This window comes from Cherax quadricarinatus, chromosome 23 (genome assembly GCF_038502225.1).
Source record: "Cherax quadricarinatus isolate ZL_2023a chromosome 23, ASM3850222v1, whole genome shotgun sequence".
Taxonomy (NCBI): domain Eukaryota; kingdom Metazoa; phylum Arthropoda; class Malacostraca; order Decapoda; family Parastacidae; genus Cherax; species Cherax quadricarinatus.
Window position 1 is genome coordinate 37,643,985 of NC_091314.1, and position 20,373 is coordinate 37,664,357.

Genomic DNA, 20,373 nt, shown 5'->3' on the forward strand with positions numbered 1-20,373 from the left:
TTCGAAACTGGCATCTTTTGAAATTTGTGTGAAATTGTCCAAAATGCCAATGTCTGACCACTTTATTGGGGAGTTGAAATCGGTAAATGGGCAGATTCTTGTACTCAATCGATAGAACAAATGGAGTTCTAGGAAAACAGCTATGATTTTAGTCAACTGCAACATTGGAACTGGCCGAAAATAGGGCTCAAAATGGGTGAGATTACTGATGCATAAATATCTTCGTGACCGCTAACTTCGCCAGAGCATAATTCCGCAAGTTTTCCTTCAAATTTCGTACTTTTGGTGTAATTATAATTGGAAAAAAATTCACTACCATTTCATAAGAAAAACTTCTTTTTTTTAACCCTTTGACAGTTTCGGCCGTACTAGTACGGCTTACGACCCAGGGTTTTTGACGTACTAGTATGCCTAAATTCTAGCGCCCTCAAATCTAGTGGGAGAAAGCTGGTAGGCCTACATATGAAAGAATGGGTCTATGTGGTCAGTGTGCACAGTATAAAAAAAAACCTGCAGCACACAGTGCATAATGAGAAAAAAAAAACTGACCGTTTTTTTGGAATAAAACAGCGACTTTGCACTGTATTTTCGTATGGTATTTATTGTTGTATTCTAGTTTTCTTGGTCTCATTTTATAGAATGGAAGACATATTACAGAAATTGAGATGATTTTGACTGGTTTTACAATGAAAAGTATCTTGAAATTGAGCTCAAAGAAGCAGAAATGTTCTATTTTTACCAAAGTTCAAAAGTAAACAAATCATGCCAAGCGCCCAATACACGTCAACTGGTGAGTTTAATATTCTTTCGCAAGTGCGCCAATATTATTTATACCATTTTTTACACTAATGCAGAAGTCTGCATAACAGTAAATCTTCTATTTTTTGTGAGAATAAAAATACAAAGTGGAAAGCAAAAGAATATAAGAGGGGCCTTGAGACGTGACTAATGAACAAAGAAAATGTCATTTTAGTGCCAGGAATGTCTTTGTTTATTCTGGACCCTATTCGGAAATTGGCATCTTTTGAAATTTGTGTGAAATTGGCAAAATTGCTAAATTCTGACCACTGTACTGGATAGTTGAAATTAATAAATGGGTGGTTTCTTGCACTCATTCGATAGAAAATGGAGTTCTAGCGAAATATTCATGTTTTTTGTCGACTAGTACAGTGGAATTGGCCGAAAATGGGGCTCAAAGTGGGCAAAATCGCCGATGTGTAAACATCGCCGAGACCGCTAACTTCGCAAGAGCATAATTCCGTACGTTTTCCATCAAATATCAAACTTTTGGTGCCATTATGATCAGGAAAAGATTCTCTATCTTTTCACAAGAGAAAATTATTTTTTTTTTTTAAATTTGGCCGACCCTGAGAACGAGTCTCGGAGAGAGCCTGTCGACCCTCAAAGGGTTAAATTTTGACCCTGAGAACGAGTTTGGGGGAGGGCCTCTCGACCCTCAAAGGGTTGAAGATAACAGTAACATATGATACTGTACGAGATGTAAAATTTACAATACAGTCCACTACCATGTATACATAGCATACAGTACAAAAATTATTAAAATATATCATTAGTACATTATGGTAAAAAGAATGAAATAATGATTGTACATTACATTAAAGTACTATGTAGGTAGTTTATATAGCAAAGATTTGACATTAGGCTCTACCCAGTATGTCAGCAATTTTCAAAGGTTTGCCTTATGTCCATTTTGACTTACGACCAGTTGGTTGGAACCAAGCTCGGTCGTAAATCGGATGGTACTTGTACTGGACACAGTCACTGGAAGTGTTAAAACACTGTGTGCATTGGAATAACCTATGTTTGCTTCTTTACATGTGGTATAAAATCACAGAACAAGTAAGGTATTTTTTATTGGCCAATACAGCCTCTCCTCACTTAACAATTTGGGGGTTCAAGCCATAGTTCTATGCCTTGTCCACAGGGTCTAAGCTGTAGTTCTACGTCACAAGCTCAGCTCACACAGGTAAGCTGCGAGTGGTAAATTTGGGCCAAGATATGAGAGAATGCATTGATGTGGTGAGTGTGCACCATTTAAAACAAATCCTACAGCATTAGTTCATAATAAGAAAAGAAACTGTGACCGTTTTGGATCAACCCTTAAACTGTCTGACCATAGAACTACGTTTTCACAATGTAGTGTTCCAACCTTGATTTTCTCCATAAAAAAGCACATAAAAAAAACGTACATTGATGTTCAGAGTGCTACGTGAGCAAACACAGATCTATGTTTGGACAGTTTAAGGGTTAAAACACTTTGTGGTGCATTTTCGTGTGGTTTTTACGGTTGTATTCGCGGTTTCTTTGTCTTGTTTGATGGAATGGAAGATATATTACAGAAATAGAGATGATTTTGATTGGTTTTAGTACTGAAAATAGCTTGAAATTGAGCTCAAAGTAGTGTAAATGTTCAATTTTTGCCAATGTTCAAGTGTAAACAAATGACATCACACATCTAATACACGTCAGTCTAATACGTATATGTCCGCTGATATTATTTATACAATTAATACAATATTGCACAACAGAATCTTCTATTTTTTGGCGTGAATAAAAATTCTTTGCGAATAAAAAATCAAAATGGAATTCGTGTGTAAAGCATGGAAACATAGCTAATAAACAGAAGGAATGTTATTTTAGTGCCACAAATGCCTACATTGTTTATTCTGGACCCTATTTTGAAATTGGTATATATTGAACTGTGTGAAACTGGCCAAATTACCAATTTCTGATCACTATTGGGCAGTTGAAAGTTAATTGGGCAGTTTCTTGTGCTCAATCAATAAAATAGAAGTACAGTAATACTAGTGAAATAGCTAAGAATTTGGTTGACTGGAATAATGTAATTGGCCTAAAATAGGAGTCAAAGTGGGCAAAAATCGTCAATGCATAAATATCGTTGATGCAGTAAAATTTGTAAGTGTAATTTTTGCCAATATTCCATCAAATTTTGTACTTTTTGTTTCATTACCTTCAGAAAAAGGTTCTCTACCATTTCCTAAGATTTTTTTTTTTTTTTTTAAATTCTAGGACCCTGTGGACAAGGCGTAGAACTATGGCGTGGAACCTCGAAGGGTTAACGATGGAGTTCCGTTCTGATGACCACGCTGGTAAACAAATCTGTCGCTAAGCGAGGAGCACACTATAATGGTAGTGGGTTTGTGTCAACCATCTTTGATAGTGTTTGCACCATTTATAACATTTCTGGTATAATTTTAAATGTTTATACAGCAGTGTACTGTATATTGTAAAACAGAACAGGGGAAATCAGCTCTAATATACATTATTTAGGTATGCACACTGGTCAGAGCCCGTCGTAAATCCGAGTCGTCGGTAAACGAATAAGTCACTAAGTGAGGACAGGGTGTATTAGGTTACTATCCTGTTAGGGAGGTGTTAGATTACATCACCCAAAGAATAATTGGCTGTGTCATCTAAATAAGATACAGCCTCTCCTCACTTTATGATGGAGTTCTGTTCCTAAGACCACGTTGGTAAACGAATTCATTGCTAAGCGAGGAGAATACTATAATAGTAGTGGATTTGTGTCAGCCATCTTTGATATTGTTTTCATATCACCTTTGCACCATTCAACCTTTCTGGTATATTTTTAAATGCTTATACAGTAGTGTATTTTTTTTTTTCAACATTTCGGTAGTCTCCCACCAAGGCAGGGTGACCCAAAAAGAAAGAAAAAATCCCCAAAAATGAAAATACTATTATCATCATTCAACACTTTCACCTCACTCATACATAATCACTGTCATAGCAGAGGCACCCAGGTACGACAGTTTAGAAGTCCCTACAAACTGCCAATATACCAAAACTCCTCCTTTAAAGTGCAGGCATTGTACTTCCCATTTCCAGGACTCAAGCCTGGCTAACCAGTTTCCCTGAATCCCTTCATAAAATATTACCCTGCTCACACTCCAACAGCTCGTCTCCATTCACTCCAATCTAACACGCTCACACATGCTTCCTGGTAGTCCAAGCCCCTAGCCCAGAAAACCTCCTTTACACCCTCCCTCCAACCTTTTCGAGGACGACCCCTACCCCGCTTTCCTTTTCCTACAGATTTATACACTCTCCAAGTCATTCTACTTTGATCCATTCTCTCTAAATGACCAAACCACCTCAACAACCCATCTTCAGCCCTCTAATACTTTTAGTAACTCCACACCTCATAATTTCCACACTCCAAATTCTTTGCATAATATTTACACCACACATTGCCTTTAGACAAGACATCACTAACTCCAGCCGCCTCCTCGCTGCAGCATTTGCAACCCAAGCTTCACACCCATATAAAAATTGGTACCAATATACTTTCGTACATTCCCTTCTTTGCTTCCATGGATAACGTTTTTTGTCTTCACAGATACCTCAACGCACCCTTCACCATTTTCCCGCCACCAATTCTATGGTTAACCTCATCCTTCATAAACCCATCTGCTGACAAGTCAACTCCCAAATATCTGAAAACATTTACTCCTTCTATACTCCCTCTCTCCAATGTGATAAACAATTTTTCTTTATCTAAATTGTTTGATACCCTCATCACCTTACTCTTATCAATGTTCACATTCAGCTTCCCAAACTCATCCATTAACCTTTGCAACTTTTCTTTAGAATCTCCCATAAGCACAGTATCAGCAAAAAGTAACTGTAAACTCTCAATTTGTATTTGATCCCCTTAATTTAATCCCACCCCTTTCCCCAACACCCTAGCATTTACTTCCTTTACAACTTCAATTTTTTTTTTTTAACAAGTCGGCCATCTCCCACCAAAGCAGGGTGACCCAAAAAGAAAGAAAATCCTCAAAAAGAAAATACTTTCATCATTCAACACTTTCACCTCACTCACACAATCACTTTTTGCAGAGGTGCTCAGCACACCACAGTTCAGAAGCATATACGTATAAAGATACACAACATATACCTCCAAACTGCTAATATCCCGAACCCCTCTCTTAGAGTGCAGGCATTGTACTTCCCATTTCCAGGACTCAAGTCCTGCTATATAAAAATAACCGGATTCCCTGAATCCCTTTACTAACTATTACCCTGCTCACACTCCAACAGATCGTCAGGTCCCAAATACCATTCGTCTCCATTCAGTCCTATCGAACACGCTCATGCATGCCTGCTGGAAGTCCAAGTCCTTGCCCACAAAACCTCCTTTACCCCTTCCTTCCAACCTTTTCGAGGACAACCCCTACCCCACCTTCCTTCCCCTACAGATTTATATGCTCTCCATGTCATTCTACTTTGATCCATTCTCTCTAAATGACCAAACCACCTCAACAACCCCTCTTCAGCCCTCTGACTAATACTTTTATTAACTCCACACCTTCTCCTAATTTCCACACTCCGAATTTTCTGCATAATATTTACACCATACATTGCCCTTAGACAGGACATCTCCACTGCCTCCAACTGCCTCCTCGCTGCTGCATTCACAACCCAAGCTTCACACCCATATAAGAGTGTTGGTACTACTATACTTTCATACATTCCCTTCTTTGCCTCCATAGATAATGTATTGTCTCCACATATACCTCAACACACCACTCACCTTTCTTCCCTCATCAATTCTATGATTAACCTCATCCTTCATAAATCCATCTGCCGACACGTCAACTCCCAAGTACATGTATCTGAAAACATTCACTTCTTCCATACTCCTCCTCCCCAATTTGATATCCAATTTTTCTTTATCTAAATCATTTGATACCCTCATCACCTTACTCTTTTCTATGTTCACTTTCAACTTTCTACCTTTACACACACTCCCAAACTCATTCACTAACCGTTGCAATTTTTCTTTAGAATCTCCCATAAGCACAGTATCATCAGTAAAAAGCAATTGTGTCAATTCCCATTTTGTATTTAATTCCCCATAATTTAATCCTACCCCTCTCCTGAACACCCTAGCATTTAATTCTTTTACAACCCCATCTATAAATATATTAAACAACCATGGTGACATTACACATCCCTGTCTAAGACCTACTTTTACTGAGTAGTAGTCTCCCTCTCTTCTACACACCCTAACCTGAGCCTCACTATCATCATAAAAACTCGTCAGAGCATTTAGTAACTTACCACCTATTCCATATACTTGCAACATCTGCCATATTGCTTCCCTATCCATTATCACATGCCTTTTCTAAATCTATACATGCAATAAAAACTTCCCTATCTTTATCTAAATACTGTTCACATATATGCTTCTTTTTCTGTCTCATAAACATGCTAGATAACAGGGATATCTTGCTACTCCTACTTACACTTTGGTCACACTTCACAGACACGCACATGCATATATATATATACATACATCTAGGTTTTTCTCCTTTTTCTAAATAGCTCTTGTTCTTTTTTATTTCTTCTATTGTCCATGGGGAAGTGGAAAAGAATCTTTCCTCTGTAAGCCATGCGTGTCGTATGAGGCGACTAAAATGCCGGGAGCAATGGGCTAGTAACCCCTTCTCCTGTATACAATTACTAAAAAAGAGAAGAAGAAAAACTTTATAAAACTGGGTTGCTTAAATGTGCGTGGATGTAGTGCGGATGACAAGAAACAGATGATTGCTGATGTTATGAATGAAAAGAAGTTGGATGTCCTGGCCCTAAGCGAAACAAAGCTGAAGGGGGTAGGAGAGTTTCAGTGGGGGGAAATAAATGGGATTAAATCTGGAGTATCTGAGAGAGTTAGAGCAAAGGAAGGGGTAGCAGTAATGTTAAATGATCAGTTATGGAAGGAGAAAAGAGAATATGAATGTGTAAATTCAAGAATTATGTGGATTAAAGTAAAGGTTGGATGCGAGAAGTGGGTCATAATAAGCGTGTATGCACCTGGAGAAGAGAGGAATGCAGAGGAGAGAGAGAGATTTTGGGAGATGTTAAGTGAATGTATAGGAGCCTTTGAACCAAGTGAGAGAGTAATTGTGGTAGGGGACTTGAATGCTAAAGTAGGAGAAACTTTTAGAGAGGGTGTGGTAGGTAAGTTTGGGGTGCCAGGTGTAAATGATAATGGGAGCCCTTTGATTGAACTTTGTATAGAAAGGGGTTTAGTTATAGGTAATACATATTTTAAGAAAAAGAGGATAAATAAGTATACACGATATGATGTAGGGCGAAATGACAGTAGTTTGTTGGATTATGTATTGGTAGATAAAAGACTGTTGAGTAGACTTCAGGATGTACATGTTTATAGAGGGGCCACAGATATATCAGATCACTTTCTAGTTGTAGCTACACTGAGAGTAAAAGGTAGATGGGATACAAGGAGAATAGAAGCATCAGGGAAGAGAGAGGTGAAGGTTTATAAACTAAAAGAGGAGGCAGTTAGGGTAAGATATAAACAGCTATTGGAGGATAGATGGGCTAATGAGAGCATAGGCAATGGGGTCGAAGAGGTATGGGGTAGGTTTAAAAATGTAGTGTTAGAGTGTTCAGCAGAAGTTTGTGGTTACAGGAAAGTGGGTGCAGGAGGGAAGAGGAGCGATTGGTGGAATGATGATGTAAAGAGAGTAGTAAGGGAGAAAAAGTTAGCATATGAGAAGTTTTTACAAAGTAGAAGTGATGCAAGGAGGGAAGAGTATATGGAGAAAAAGAGAGAAGTTAAGAGAGTGGTGAAGCAATGTAAAAAGAGAGCAAATGAGAGAGTGGGTGAGATGTTATCAACAAATTTTGTTGAAAATAAGAAAAAGTTTTGGAGTGAGATTAACAAGTTAAGAAAGCCTAGAGAACAAATGGATTTGTCAGTTAAAAATAGGAGAGGAGAGTTATTAAATGGAGAGTTAGAGGTATTGGGAAGATGGAAGGAATATTTTGAGGAATTGTTAAATGTTGATGAAGATAGGAAAGCTGTGATTTCGTGTATAGGGCAAGGAGGAATAACATCTTGTAGGAGTGAGGAAGAGCCAGTTGTGAGTGTGGGGGAAGTTCGTGAGGCAGTAGGTAAAATGAAAGGGGGTAAGGCAGCTGGGATTGATGGGATAAAGATAGAAATGTTAAAAGCAGGTGGGGATATAGTTTTGGAGTGGTTGGTGCAATTATTTAATAAATGTATGGAAGAGGGTAAGGTACCTAGGGATTGGCAGAGAGCATGCATAGTTCCTTTGTATAAAGGCAAAGGGGATAAAAGAGAGTGCAAAAATTATAGGGGGATAAGTCTGTTGAGTGTACCTGGTAAAGTGTATGGTAGAGTTATAATTGAAAGAATTAAGAGTAAGACGGAGAATAGGATAGCAGATGAACAAGGAGGCTTTAGGAAAGGTAGGGGGTGTGTGGACCAGGTGTTTACAGTGAAACATATAAGTGAACAGTATTTAGATAAGGCTAAAGAGGTCTTTGTGGCATTTATGGATTTGGAAAAGGCGTATGACAGGGTGGATAGGGGGGCAATGTGGCAGATGTTGCAAGTGTATGGTGTAGGAGGTAGGTTACTGAAAGCAGTGAAGAGTTTTTACGAGGATAGTGAGGCTCAAGTTAGAGTATGTAGGAAAGAGGGAAATTTTTTCCCAGTAAAAGTAGGCCTTAGACAAGGATGTGTGATGTCACCGTGGTTGTTTAATATATTTATAGATGGGGTTGTAAGAGAAGTAAATGCGAGGGTCTTGGCAAGAGGCGTGGAGTTAAAAGATAAAGAATCACACACAAAGTGGGAGTTGTCACAGCTGCTCTTTGCTGATGACACTGTGCTCTTGGGAGATTCTGAAGAGAAGTTGCAGAGATTGGTGGATGAATTTGGTAGGGTGTGCAAAAGAAGAAAATTAAAGGTGAATACAGGAAAGAGTAAGGTTATGAGGATAACAAAAAGATTAGGTGATGAAAGATTGAATATCAGATTGGAGGGAGAGAGTATGGAGGAGGTGAACGTATTCAGATATTTGGGAGTGGACGTGTCAGCGGATGGGTCTATGAAAGATGAGGTGAATCATAGAATTGATGAGGGAAAAAGAGTGAGTGGTGCACTTAGGAGTCTGTGGAGACAAAGAACTTTGTCCTTGGAGGCAAAGAGGGGAATGTATGAGAGTATAGTTTTACCAACGCTCTTATATGGGTGTGAAGCGTGGGTGATGAATGTTGCAGCGAGGAGAAGGCTGGAGGCAGTGGAGATGTCATGTCTGAGGGCAATGTGTGGTGTGAATATAATGCAGAGAATTCGTAGTTTGGAAGTTAGGAGGAGGTGCGGGATTACCAAAACTGTTGTCCAGAGGGCTGAGGAAGGGTTGTTGAGGTGGTTCGGACATGTAGAGAGAATGGAGCGAAACAGAATGACTTCAAGAGTGTATCAGTCTGTAGTGGAAGGAAGGCGGGGTAGGGGTCGGCCTAGGAAGGGTTGGAGGGAGGGGGTAAAGGAGGTTTTGTGTGCGAGGGGCTTGGACTTCCAGCAGGCATGCGTGAGCGTGTTTGATAGGAGTGAATGGAGACAAATGGTTTTTAATACTTGACGTGCTGTTGGAGTGTGAGCAAAGTAACATTTATGAAGGGATTCAGGGAAACCGGCAGGCCGGACTTGAGTCCTGGAGATGGGAAGTACAGTGCCTGCACTCTGAAGGAGGGGTGTTAATGTTGCAGTTTAAAAACTGTAGTGTAAAGCACCCTTCTGGCAAGACAGTGATGGAGTGAATGATGGTGAAAGTTTTTCTTTTTCGGGCCACCCTGCCTTGGTGGGAATCGGCCGGTGTGATAATAAAAAAAAAAAAAAAAAAAAAGATTGAATATCAGATTGGAGGGAGAGAGTATGGAGGAGGTGAATGTATTCAGATATTTGGGAGTGGACGTGTCAGCGGATGGGTCTATGAAAGATGAGGTGAATCATAGAATTGATGAGGGGAAAAGAGTGAGTGGTGCACTTAGGAGTCTGTGGAGACAAAGAACTTTGTCCTTGGAGGCAAAGAGGGGAATGTATGAGAGTATAGTTTTACCAACGCTCTTATATGGGTGTGAAGCATGGGTGATGAATGTTGCAGCGAGGAGAAGGCTGGAGGCAGTGGAGATGTCATGTCTGAGAGCAATGTGTGGTGTGAATATAATGCAGAGAATTCGTAGTTTGGAAGTTAGGAGGAGGTGCGGGATTACCAAAACTGTTGTCCAGAGGGCTGAGGAAGGGTTGTTGAGGTGGTTCGGACATGTAGAGAGAATGGAGCGAAACAGAATGACCAAGAGTGTATCAGTCTGTAGTGGAAGGAAGGCGGGGTAGGGGCCGGCCTAGGAAAGGTTGGAGATAGGGGGTAAAGGAGGTTTTGTGTGCGAGAGGCTTGGACTTCCAGCAGGCATGCGTGAGCGTGTTTGATAGGAGTGAATGGAGACAAATGGTTTTTAATACTTGACGTGCTGTTGGATTGTGAGCAAAGTAACATTTATGAAGGGGTTCAGGGAAACCGGCAGGCCGGACTTGAGTCCTGGAGATGGGAAGTACAGTGCCTGCACTCTGAAGGAGGGGTGTTAATGTTGCAGTTTAAAAACTGTAGTGTAAAGCACCCTTCTGGCAAGACAGTGATGAAGTGAATGATGGTGAAAGTTTTTCTTTTTCGGGCCACCCTGCCTTGGTGGGAATCGGCCAGTGTATATTTATCTAACCAATATCTAACCTATTTTTAAAACTACACAACGTTTTAGCCTCAATAACTGTACTCGGGAGTTTGTTCCACTCATCCACAACTCTATTACCAAACCAGTGCTTTCCTATATCCTTCCTGAATCTGAATTTTTCCAATTTGAAACCATTGCTGCGAGTCCTGTCTTGGCTGGAAATTTTCAGCACGCTATTTACATCCCCTTTATTTATTCCTGTTTTCCATTTATACATCTCGATCATATCCCCCCCTAATTCTACGCCTTTCGAGAGAGTGCAGATTCAGGGCCCTCAGTCTATCCTCATAGGGAAGATTTCTGATACATGGGATCATCTTTGTCATCCTCCTCTGTACGTTTTCCAGAGTATTTATACCCATTCTGTAATAAGGTGACCAGAACTGAGCAGCATAGTCTAAATGAGGCCTAACCAAGGATATATAGAGTTGAAGAACAACCTGAGGACTTCTATTATTTATACTTCTAGATATGAAGCCAAGAATTCTGTTAGCTTTATTGCGAACACTAATGCACTGTTGTCTTGGTTTCAGATTACTGCTAACAAGAACTCCTAAATCCTTTTTGCAATCAGTAGTATTAAGATCTACATTCCTTAGTTTATATGTGGCATGGTTATTTAACTGTCCAACATTTAGATTTATACACCTTCCAAGTCATCTTATTTCGCTCCATCCCCTCTTTAGTCCTCTGAATAATGCTTTTATTAACTCCACACCTCCTAATTTCCACACTATGAATTCTCTGCATAAATACTTACACCACATATTGTCCTTAGACAACATCTCCACTGCCTTCAGCCTTCTTGCTGCTGCATTTGAAACCCATGCTTCACGCCCATATAACTGTTGGTACAACTATACTTTTGTACATTCCCTTCTTTGCCTCCATGGATAACGTTTTTTTGTCTCCACAGATACCTCAATGCACCATTCACCTTTATTCCTTTATCAATACTATGGTTAACCTCGTCCTTCATAAACCCATCTGCTGACAAGTCTACTCCCAAATATCTCAACACATTCACTTATTCCATACTACCTCCCTCCAATGTGATATCCAAATTTTTCTTGACCTAATTTGTTTGATACCCTCACCACCTTACTCTTATCTATGTTCACTTTTCAACTTCCTTCTTTACACACACAACTTAAGGTCCAGGTGTGAGAATTTGGGGAGCCGAGAAGGTGGGCATCGAAGGAGTAGTAATGTGGAGACCCATTATTCCTCAAGTCCCCAATGTTTCATAGGTACATCTACATCATTAAGTGTAATCTGTTTTAGATGTGCCAGAGTTCTTCCTAGCTGTGTGTACGTGAAATGTTAATTCAGTATTGTACCTGTGAAATTCACGCACAATTTCTCACAGCTTCAGTAACCACATGGATTGTTTCACTTACCTACAACTTAAATTATTAAACCAGTATTTTCCTATATCTTTTCTGAATCTGAATTTAGCCAACATAATTCAGTGCTTTAGAATTCTTTCTTTTGGTCTGAACATTTTGGCCTATTTCTATCTCCTCTGTTTATACCTATCTTCTATTTGTATACTTCAATAGCTTTCCTGATGCTACTGATGCTCTATTATGTGCCTTATCAGTCACCAACAGAGGTCTTGCTGAATTACAACCGTGGTAACCATTTTATCATAAAACATGCAGGAATGCGTATGACTAGTGTGTGCCATAAGTATAGTACAGTGCTGCAGTGGAATCCGAGTTAAACTATCTATGTACACAGTATTTCCACTTGCAATTGTTTAACCTTTTTTTTAACACATTGGTCATTTCCCACTGAGGTCGGGTGACCCCCCCCCCCAAAAAAAAAAAAAAAACTTTCATCGTTCAACACTTTCACCATCATTCGTACATAATCACTGACTTTGCAGAGGCCCTCAGATATGACAGTTTAAATGTCACTCCAAACAGCCAATATCCCAACCCCCTCTTTTAAAGTGAAGGCACTGTACTTCCCACTTCCAGGACTCTAAAGTACAGCTAACAAGAAAAAATGCAGAAAATCTGCCCTCTGTAATAGCATCCACCTGGACAGCCTCCAACATTGACTGTCTAAGACAAGAGAGGTCTCTCCCCCTGTTATCCCACCAAGGAGTGGTCAAACAATTTATATTTATATAATTTTAATGTAATAAGAGATGAAAGAGTGTGGAAATTACTAATTCATTAAAAAAATTAGCCTTAAATTTTAAGCATGGAAGAGTGAATTATTAATTAATGTATTTATTGTTTATTGTGATTATTAGCAAACACTGTCGGCAGTAGTCTAGCACCGAACATGGTATTTGCTCTTCCAGCCATTTTGATTCAGATTAGTTTATCTAAATTTGATATGGGATAGAAAAATATGGAAATACTATTTCATTTTAAACTCAACTTTAAAGCAAGAAGAATGATATTATTAGTATTGTATCCACTGGGATTATCGGCAAGTGTCTGCAGGTACAACTGTGCATCTCTGTCCTGTCAGCTATCTTCCACCAAGGAAGCGAAAAAAATTCTCCATTTATTCAAATGCTTTCCTGCCAGAATTATGTTGATATCCTAATTCAGATAACCCTCCAACTGCAACATTGCCATCCCTCCATCAGAGTGCAGGTACTATACTTCCCACCTCCAGGACTGAAGCCAGACTAACTGGTTTCCCTGAATCCCTTCAAAAATGTTACCTTGCTCACACTTCAACAGCATATCAAGCATTAACTACTATTACTAATCTCCAATCACACTGATCTAACATGATCACACAAGCCTGCTGGATGATCAAACTTCTTGGCACTGAAATTCACATCTATCCCTTCCCATCTATTCCATGGATGACCTTTACCATTTCTGTCATCCTATCTTTCTCCATTCTCTCTAAATGACCAAACCACTTCCACAACCCATCCTCAGCCATAAGAAATATACTCTGATGACCACACACAATCTCCCAATTTCTATGCTCCGAATTCTCTCCAATTATTCACACAAGACATCACTCAAACAAGACATCTCTACTACCTCCAGCCAGTTATTTGCTACAATATTCAAAGCCAATGCCTCGCACTCCCATAAGACTTGGTACCTACATGGTAGGTCTACCTGGAGGGTATTCTGGGGATTAATGCCCCTGCAGCCTGGTCCATGACCAGGCCTCCCAGTGGATCAGGGTCTGATCAACTAGGCTGTTACTGCTGGACACGCAGAGCCCAACATACAAACCACAGCTCAGCTGACCTGGTACCAATTTGAGGTATCTGTCCAGCTCCCTCTTGAAGGCAGCCAGGGGTCTATTGGTAATTTCCCTTATGCTTGGTGGAAGGCTGCTTAACAGTCTTGGGCCCCGGACACATTATGTTTCCTCTCGGTGTACTAATGGCACCCCCACTCTTCACTGGGGGTATGTTGCACAGCCTGCAAAGTCTTTTGCTTTTGTATGGTGCATTTCTCTCGCCTGCACTCCAGTGAGTATAAGTGCTTCCAAGCATTCCCAGTAGTTAAGGTGTTTGAGACAACATATATTTAGTAAAGGTTCTCTGTACATTCTCAAGATCTGTAATTTCACCTGCCTTGAATAGAGATGTCAATGTACTGCAGTATTCGAGCCTAGAGAGAACAAGTGATTTAAAAAGGATCATTATCTTGGCATCTCTTGTTTTGAACATTCTCATTATCCATCCTCTCATTTTCCTCGCAGATGTGATAGGGGCACTGTTGTGGTCCCTGAAGGCGAGATCCTCAGACCTTACCACACCTAGGTCCTTCACATTACGTACTTTTCTGTTCTGTGTGATTAGTTTGTTGTATACTCAGTTCTAGCTATTATTTCCTTCAGTTTTCCATAATGGAGTACTTGGAATTTGTCTTCATCGAACATCACATTGTTCTCCGTTGCCCATTGGAAAACCTGTTTTATATCACTATTCTAGTATATCCCTCCCCCCCCTTCCTCACTTTTTTGCCTTCCTAAAAATGTTGCTTTTCCACAGATGTCTAAACACACCTCATGTTTCATAGATCTATCTGCCAATATGTTGACTTCCAAATACAGTGGACCCTGGTTTTTCGTAATTAATCCGTTTCAGGAAGTGACTATTTCCGAAATTGACGATTTTCGAAACCATTTTCCCCATAAGAAATAATGTAAATACAATTAATCCATTCCTGACACCCAGAGGTATTCAAATGAAATTTTTTTTTACATGAAATATAGATATAGCACATACACAATACAATGGGACATGATGAATTAAACATTAACAGCATAACACGTACCTTTATTGGCGATTCTTCTTAGTGTATGGAAGACTGGAGGAGGGGAGAGATTGGATTATTTACTGTTTGCAAGGGGAATCCCCTTCCATCAAGACCTCAGGTACCAAGTCCTTTTCTGGGGTGATTCTCTTCTGTTTCTTAATGCCACTAGGGCCAGCTTGAGAGTCACTGGAGTGTCCAAAGAGCTCCGTTTCTGGCATCACTTTAAAACTTCTCTAAAATGGGCCAAGACTGTCGCTGTACAAGTTGCTGATACGGCTTGCAACAGCCTTGTCAGGGTGATGTTTCACCATAAATCTTTCCCTCCTACCCCATGTTTCAAAAATCTCCTTAATTTCTGAAGAAGGCAACTTCTTCCATCTCTCTCCCTCCTCCTCTGTAGCAATATTCTGAGCTGCAGTCTGTTGCTGTTCCAGCTGAAGCTCTTGCAGCTCCTCAGTGGTTAGCTCTTCATTGTGGTCCTCCACCAACTCTTCCACATCCTCCAAATTCACATCCAACCCCATGGAACTCCCCAATGCCACAATAGATTCCACAACTGCCATAGGCTTATCAGGGTCAGCCCCAAACCCTTCAAAATCCCTCTTGTGGACACAATCTGGCCACAATTTTCTCCAAGCAGAGTTCAAAGTCCTGGTAGTCACTTCCTCCCAAGCCTTACCTATAAGGCTTAGGCAATGGAGGATACTGAAGTGATTTTTCCAAAACTCTTAGGATCAAGTGAGTGTCTGAGGTCACATAAAAATACCTTTGAAACATTGCTTTGGTGTAGAGTTTTTTAAAGTTTGAAATGATCTGCTGGTCCATGGGCTGGAGGAGAGGAGTGATATTAGGGGGCAAGAACTTTACTGTGATGAACCCATACTCCTCCAGAATTAGGTCATCCAAATTTGGAGGATGAGCAGGTGCACTGTCCATTAGCAGGAGGCACTTGAGATCCAGTTTCTTTTCCAGGAGGTAATTCTTCACACTGGGGCCAAACATTTCATTGAACCACTCGAAGAAAATTTCCCTTGTGACCCATGCCTTATTATTAGCTTTCCAAAACATGCACAATTTACTCTTCATAACATTGTTTTTCTTGAACGCTCTGGGATTTTCAGAATGGTATACTAGTAACAGCTTCACTTTGAAATCCCCGCTAGCATTACTACAAAACATGAGCGTCAGGTCCTCTTTGGCCTTTTCTTCCAAAAGAGGCCTGTTTCGTCACAATTGAACACTTGTCGTTTTAATTGTTCAGTCTGTATGTACTTGAATTCACTTACAAATTTTGTACCTGCAATTTTGTCTGAACTGGCAGCCTCGCCATGCCTTATCACACTGTGTATGCCACTACGGTTCTTAAATCTCTCAAACCAGCCTTTGCTGGCCTTAAATTCACAAATATCAGTACTCGTTGCAGGCAATTTCTTTACAAGATCGCCATGCAACTGCCTAGCCTTTTCACAAATATGCAACTGCATAAGACTATCTCCTGCTAATTGTTTCTCGTTGACCCACACCAACAGTAACTTCTCAACATCTTCGAGTACTGGCGATCTCACTTTTGTCAGCATATTTACCCCCCTTTGTAACAATAGCTTCCTTGATTTCCTTTTTCTTGGCCACATTGGAAGCTATGGTTGTATGGGGTTTCTTATACATCCTGGCCAGATTGGCCACATGTACGCCACTTTCACATTGTTCAATGATGTTTTTCTTGAATTCAATCTTATTTCTCACCTTCTTCACCAAAGGCATGACACTACGAGCTTTCTTTGGAGCCATGGTAGCTTATTTAGCAGTTGCAAGCACTAAAATGAATGGATTATAAAATATTTCGTATGAACAAGTGAGGGGACCGTCACCCACTGGTAAACAATGCCACACTGGCTGGGAAGGGAGTGCGAGGCGGCTCGGGGCCGTGAGTACGTGTCCGGGATGAATGACTATTTAAGAGTCAAACAACGATTTGTGAGTCAATGTTTTGACGAAAAAAAATTACGATTTCCCAAAATTACCACTTTCGAGCCTTACGATTATCGAGGGTCCACTGTATCTATAATACTCCACTTCCTCCACATTCATTTCCCCCAATCCAGTCTTTCATTGCCTAGACTTTTTGTTGCTCTTATCATCTTGCATTTCCTATATTTGCTTATTTTTTTCTTTTGCATACCCTCCCTAATTTATCCACCAACCTCTGCAACTTTTCTTCAGAATCTTTCATCGAGAACTCCCATTATGTATCAGATTTGCCATCTTTTAATCTCAATTCTCCCAAGCACCTAGCATTCAGTCATTTGTAAATGGGGGTTTTAGAAATGTTAAACAACCATAGCAATATCACATTTGTAACATTTGTGACACTGCTCCCTTTTGTCTAAATTCGTAAATGCAACAAACACCTCCACACCCTTATTTATGCATTATGTCTCAATGTTAACACTTGGTCTAAACATCCTCTAGCCTTTCTAAATCCTCCTTGTTCCTCTGTAATTCCAACGTTTTTTTGTCTTACCCACAACTCTCTCAATAATTCATGCCTATTTTTCATTCTCTAATTCTACCACACATTACCTGGTATGTTAAAAAAATATATGTATGACTATACACCATACATGTACACACACACACAATACAGCACCACCTCACCTGCAAGGGCATGGAAGTTTTGTTGCCATAGAATACTCCTATCCTCCCGAGATTTTGTCGAAATTCAGACTTTATGCCAATTTGAATGATGTCATTTTCATATAAAACACCATTGTTTTTACAAACAAATCTGCAAGAAAAAGAAGTATAAGACACTACTAGCAAGAACTGATGCATGACAAAAATTAACCGAGCAAAAGATGGGTTTTACAAGGTGTACATGCTTGACCACACATCTTTAAATAAAAAGCTGATAAATTATATGCTATTTAAATTGGTATTTTATTAACCTATTTCAGTTACACTAAAACATTACAATAAATCCATCATACTAGAGGGCTGGAAAAGCAAGTAGATAGTAGCCTTCATCTCTGCAGAATTGTAGTTAGAATATCCTATCTTTTAATCAGAGGCTCCCAATTTTTTTTTCCATGGAGACAGATACAGTAATGGATTGCTAAACTAACAGGTAACATTTTTCATCAGAAAGTGTATGTTTAGTGGCTCAAATGTATTAAAAATGGAGTATGTCTAACAGTTTGAATGCACCCCAGTACAGGTACACCTCCAATTTCTCAGCAACAGATGGTCTGGCACCTCCTCTAGTTCAGACAAAATTACGAAATTACACTGTTCTGAATGCTGATAAAAATATAAGTAGTAATGAAGATGACAGTGAAGATGAAACAGATGTAGCTGAAAGACTTTCCTATGACAAGTAAATCGAGTTGGTGAGTGAATTAAAGGGCTAGAGCAATGTGCTCTAGCCCTTTAATTCACAACCAACTTGCATTTGTTACAAGAAAAATTACACAGGGAAAGATCAAAACAAATTAAGCAACTTCGCTTGGATAAAATATTTAAAAAGACTACTAAAAAGAATGTGTCCTGTGGCTTCAAGTACCCAGGATGTCACACCTGCAGCATCAGAAATCCAAGATGAAATGATCAATTAGGAAACAGACAGTAATCATGACAGCTCTCAACTTCCAGATAAACAAATTTTCTTGCTAAAAAAAATCTTAAATATTTATTTAATTTACATTTAATATTTCTTAAATTTAAGGTTCTAGCAGTCCAAGGTGCTTTAGAGACATACTCGAAGTGTATAATTAGTGAGTTAGAGTGTTGGTAAAGGTGACCACCATTGGTTCGGCAAAATGGTTAATCCAGCAAAGCTTTGGAACCCGGGGTGCCAGAAAATCAGTGTTGTACCTGTATATACATGGCAAGAGGCCACTTTCATTGGTGGCCTTCTGCCATGCCCTCTCTTCCTGCATTATATTAGGTTTTAAGATTATAAAAGTGCACCTATGTTACTAGTGACTTCAAAGACCCAATCATTTGATTACATGTCCACTCCAGCACCATCTAGTCCAAAGATGAAAAGAATAACTTGAACAATAAATAAGAATTTGACAGTATTATGCATTCATGCAGGTGAGGTAGTAAACATGTTTGTTCATGAGTACAGCACCAGGGCCAGCACACTAACATTAAAAGTCACAAAAATAATATTTCTTTTCAAAACAAAATGGTTTGACAATCCCTCAATTACTTTGAGGACTACAGCAGTTCTTTGGCGTAGGATCTTAAGCATTTATGCTATGTCATTCTCATTTGTTATGGTGAATCCTATTTAAATATGAATAACAAATCCCAGAAATTACGTATAACCTTAATGCAGAACAAGTCACATGGGGATGAAAATCTTTAGCTTGAGATCTTTTGTATTCTCGTGTTGTCAGGAGCTATGCAACATTGCAAGACAGCAACAGGTAGGAAGAGAAATTCTGAAGCAAGACAGAACGTGTCGGTGGCGACCCAAACGACAGAGTGAACGAGCCCCTCCCTGACCCCCACACCTTCCTCCTGTCACCCCCCCCCACACCCTTCTGGTGTAAGGGGAGGTGCAGGGACATCAGAGGTTCACAGAAAGTTGCAGAATGTTAAGAACACAGTAGTCAACCCAGAAACTGCATGTAATCAATATCAACTGATCTATTGCCATATGGAATAATTTTACCTAAGTGGATGATACACCGCCAGACTCAAGCATTAGTAAATTAATCAGATTAAACTACACCTACCATCCGACTTACGACCTGCTCGACATACGTCCACTCGACTTACGACCATGCATCTGGCAGCTGGGCTGGGCCTGCTGATGCACACCACTGTACAGTATTTGACGATACTCGCTGCCTGCATGACGCATTGCCGCCGCATCAGTTTAAGTAACCCTGCCCTATCAGCAGCATCATACTGTATTAACTGGACAGTAAATTTCACCATGGCCCCTAAGATGAAGTCTGAAGATTGCACTGGAGATTGTGGCAAGAAAGGCTCTTACTCTCTCTCTATTTGTTTTCACTGTTGTACATAAACCTGTTTGTATCTGTCTGCCTGTATATCTGTCTGTCTGTATCTCTCTGTCTGTCTGTGTCTTTCTACCTGTGTGTGTGTCTTTCTGTCTACCTGTGTGTGTGTGTCTTTCTGTCTACCTATGTGTGTGTGCCTGTGTGCCTGTCTACCTGTGTGTGTGTCTCTTTGTCTACCTGTGTGCGTCTTTGTCTACCTGTGTGCTTGTCTGTGTCTTTCTGTCTGCTTGTCTGTCTTTCTGTCTGCTCATCTGTCGTCTGCTTGTCTGTCTTTCCGTCTGCTTGTCTGTCTTTCCGTCTGCTTGTCTGTCTTTCCGTCTGCTTGTCTGTCTCAGAGCCACTCAAAGAGGAAAATTGAAGATGCCATATTAATAATGATAACACAATAGTAATCACTGAGGCGCATTAAATGTGTATAAAACGTTAATATAGACATTTTGCTTAATCCATCT

The 20,373-nt window shown here is 39.9% G+C and overlaps 1 protein-coding gene across 5 annotated transcripts in view; it reads right to left on the reverse strand.

The window, feature by feature from the left end:
* The window catches only part of AP-2alpha (adaptor protein complex 2, subunit alpha), a 252,484-nt gene that overhangs the window by 50,531 nt on the left and 181,580 nt on the right, over positions 1 to 20,373 (reverse strand). For all 5 annotated transcript variants that reach the window (XM_070088089.1, XM_070088087.1, XM_070088091.1 and 2 more), the window contains exon 16: positions 17,541 to 17,670. In XM_070088089.1, the coding sequence (XP_069944190.1) occupies positions 17,541 to 17,670 (130 nt within the window). The remainder of the gene's footprint in view (positions 1 to 17,540; positions 17,671 to 20,373) is intronic.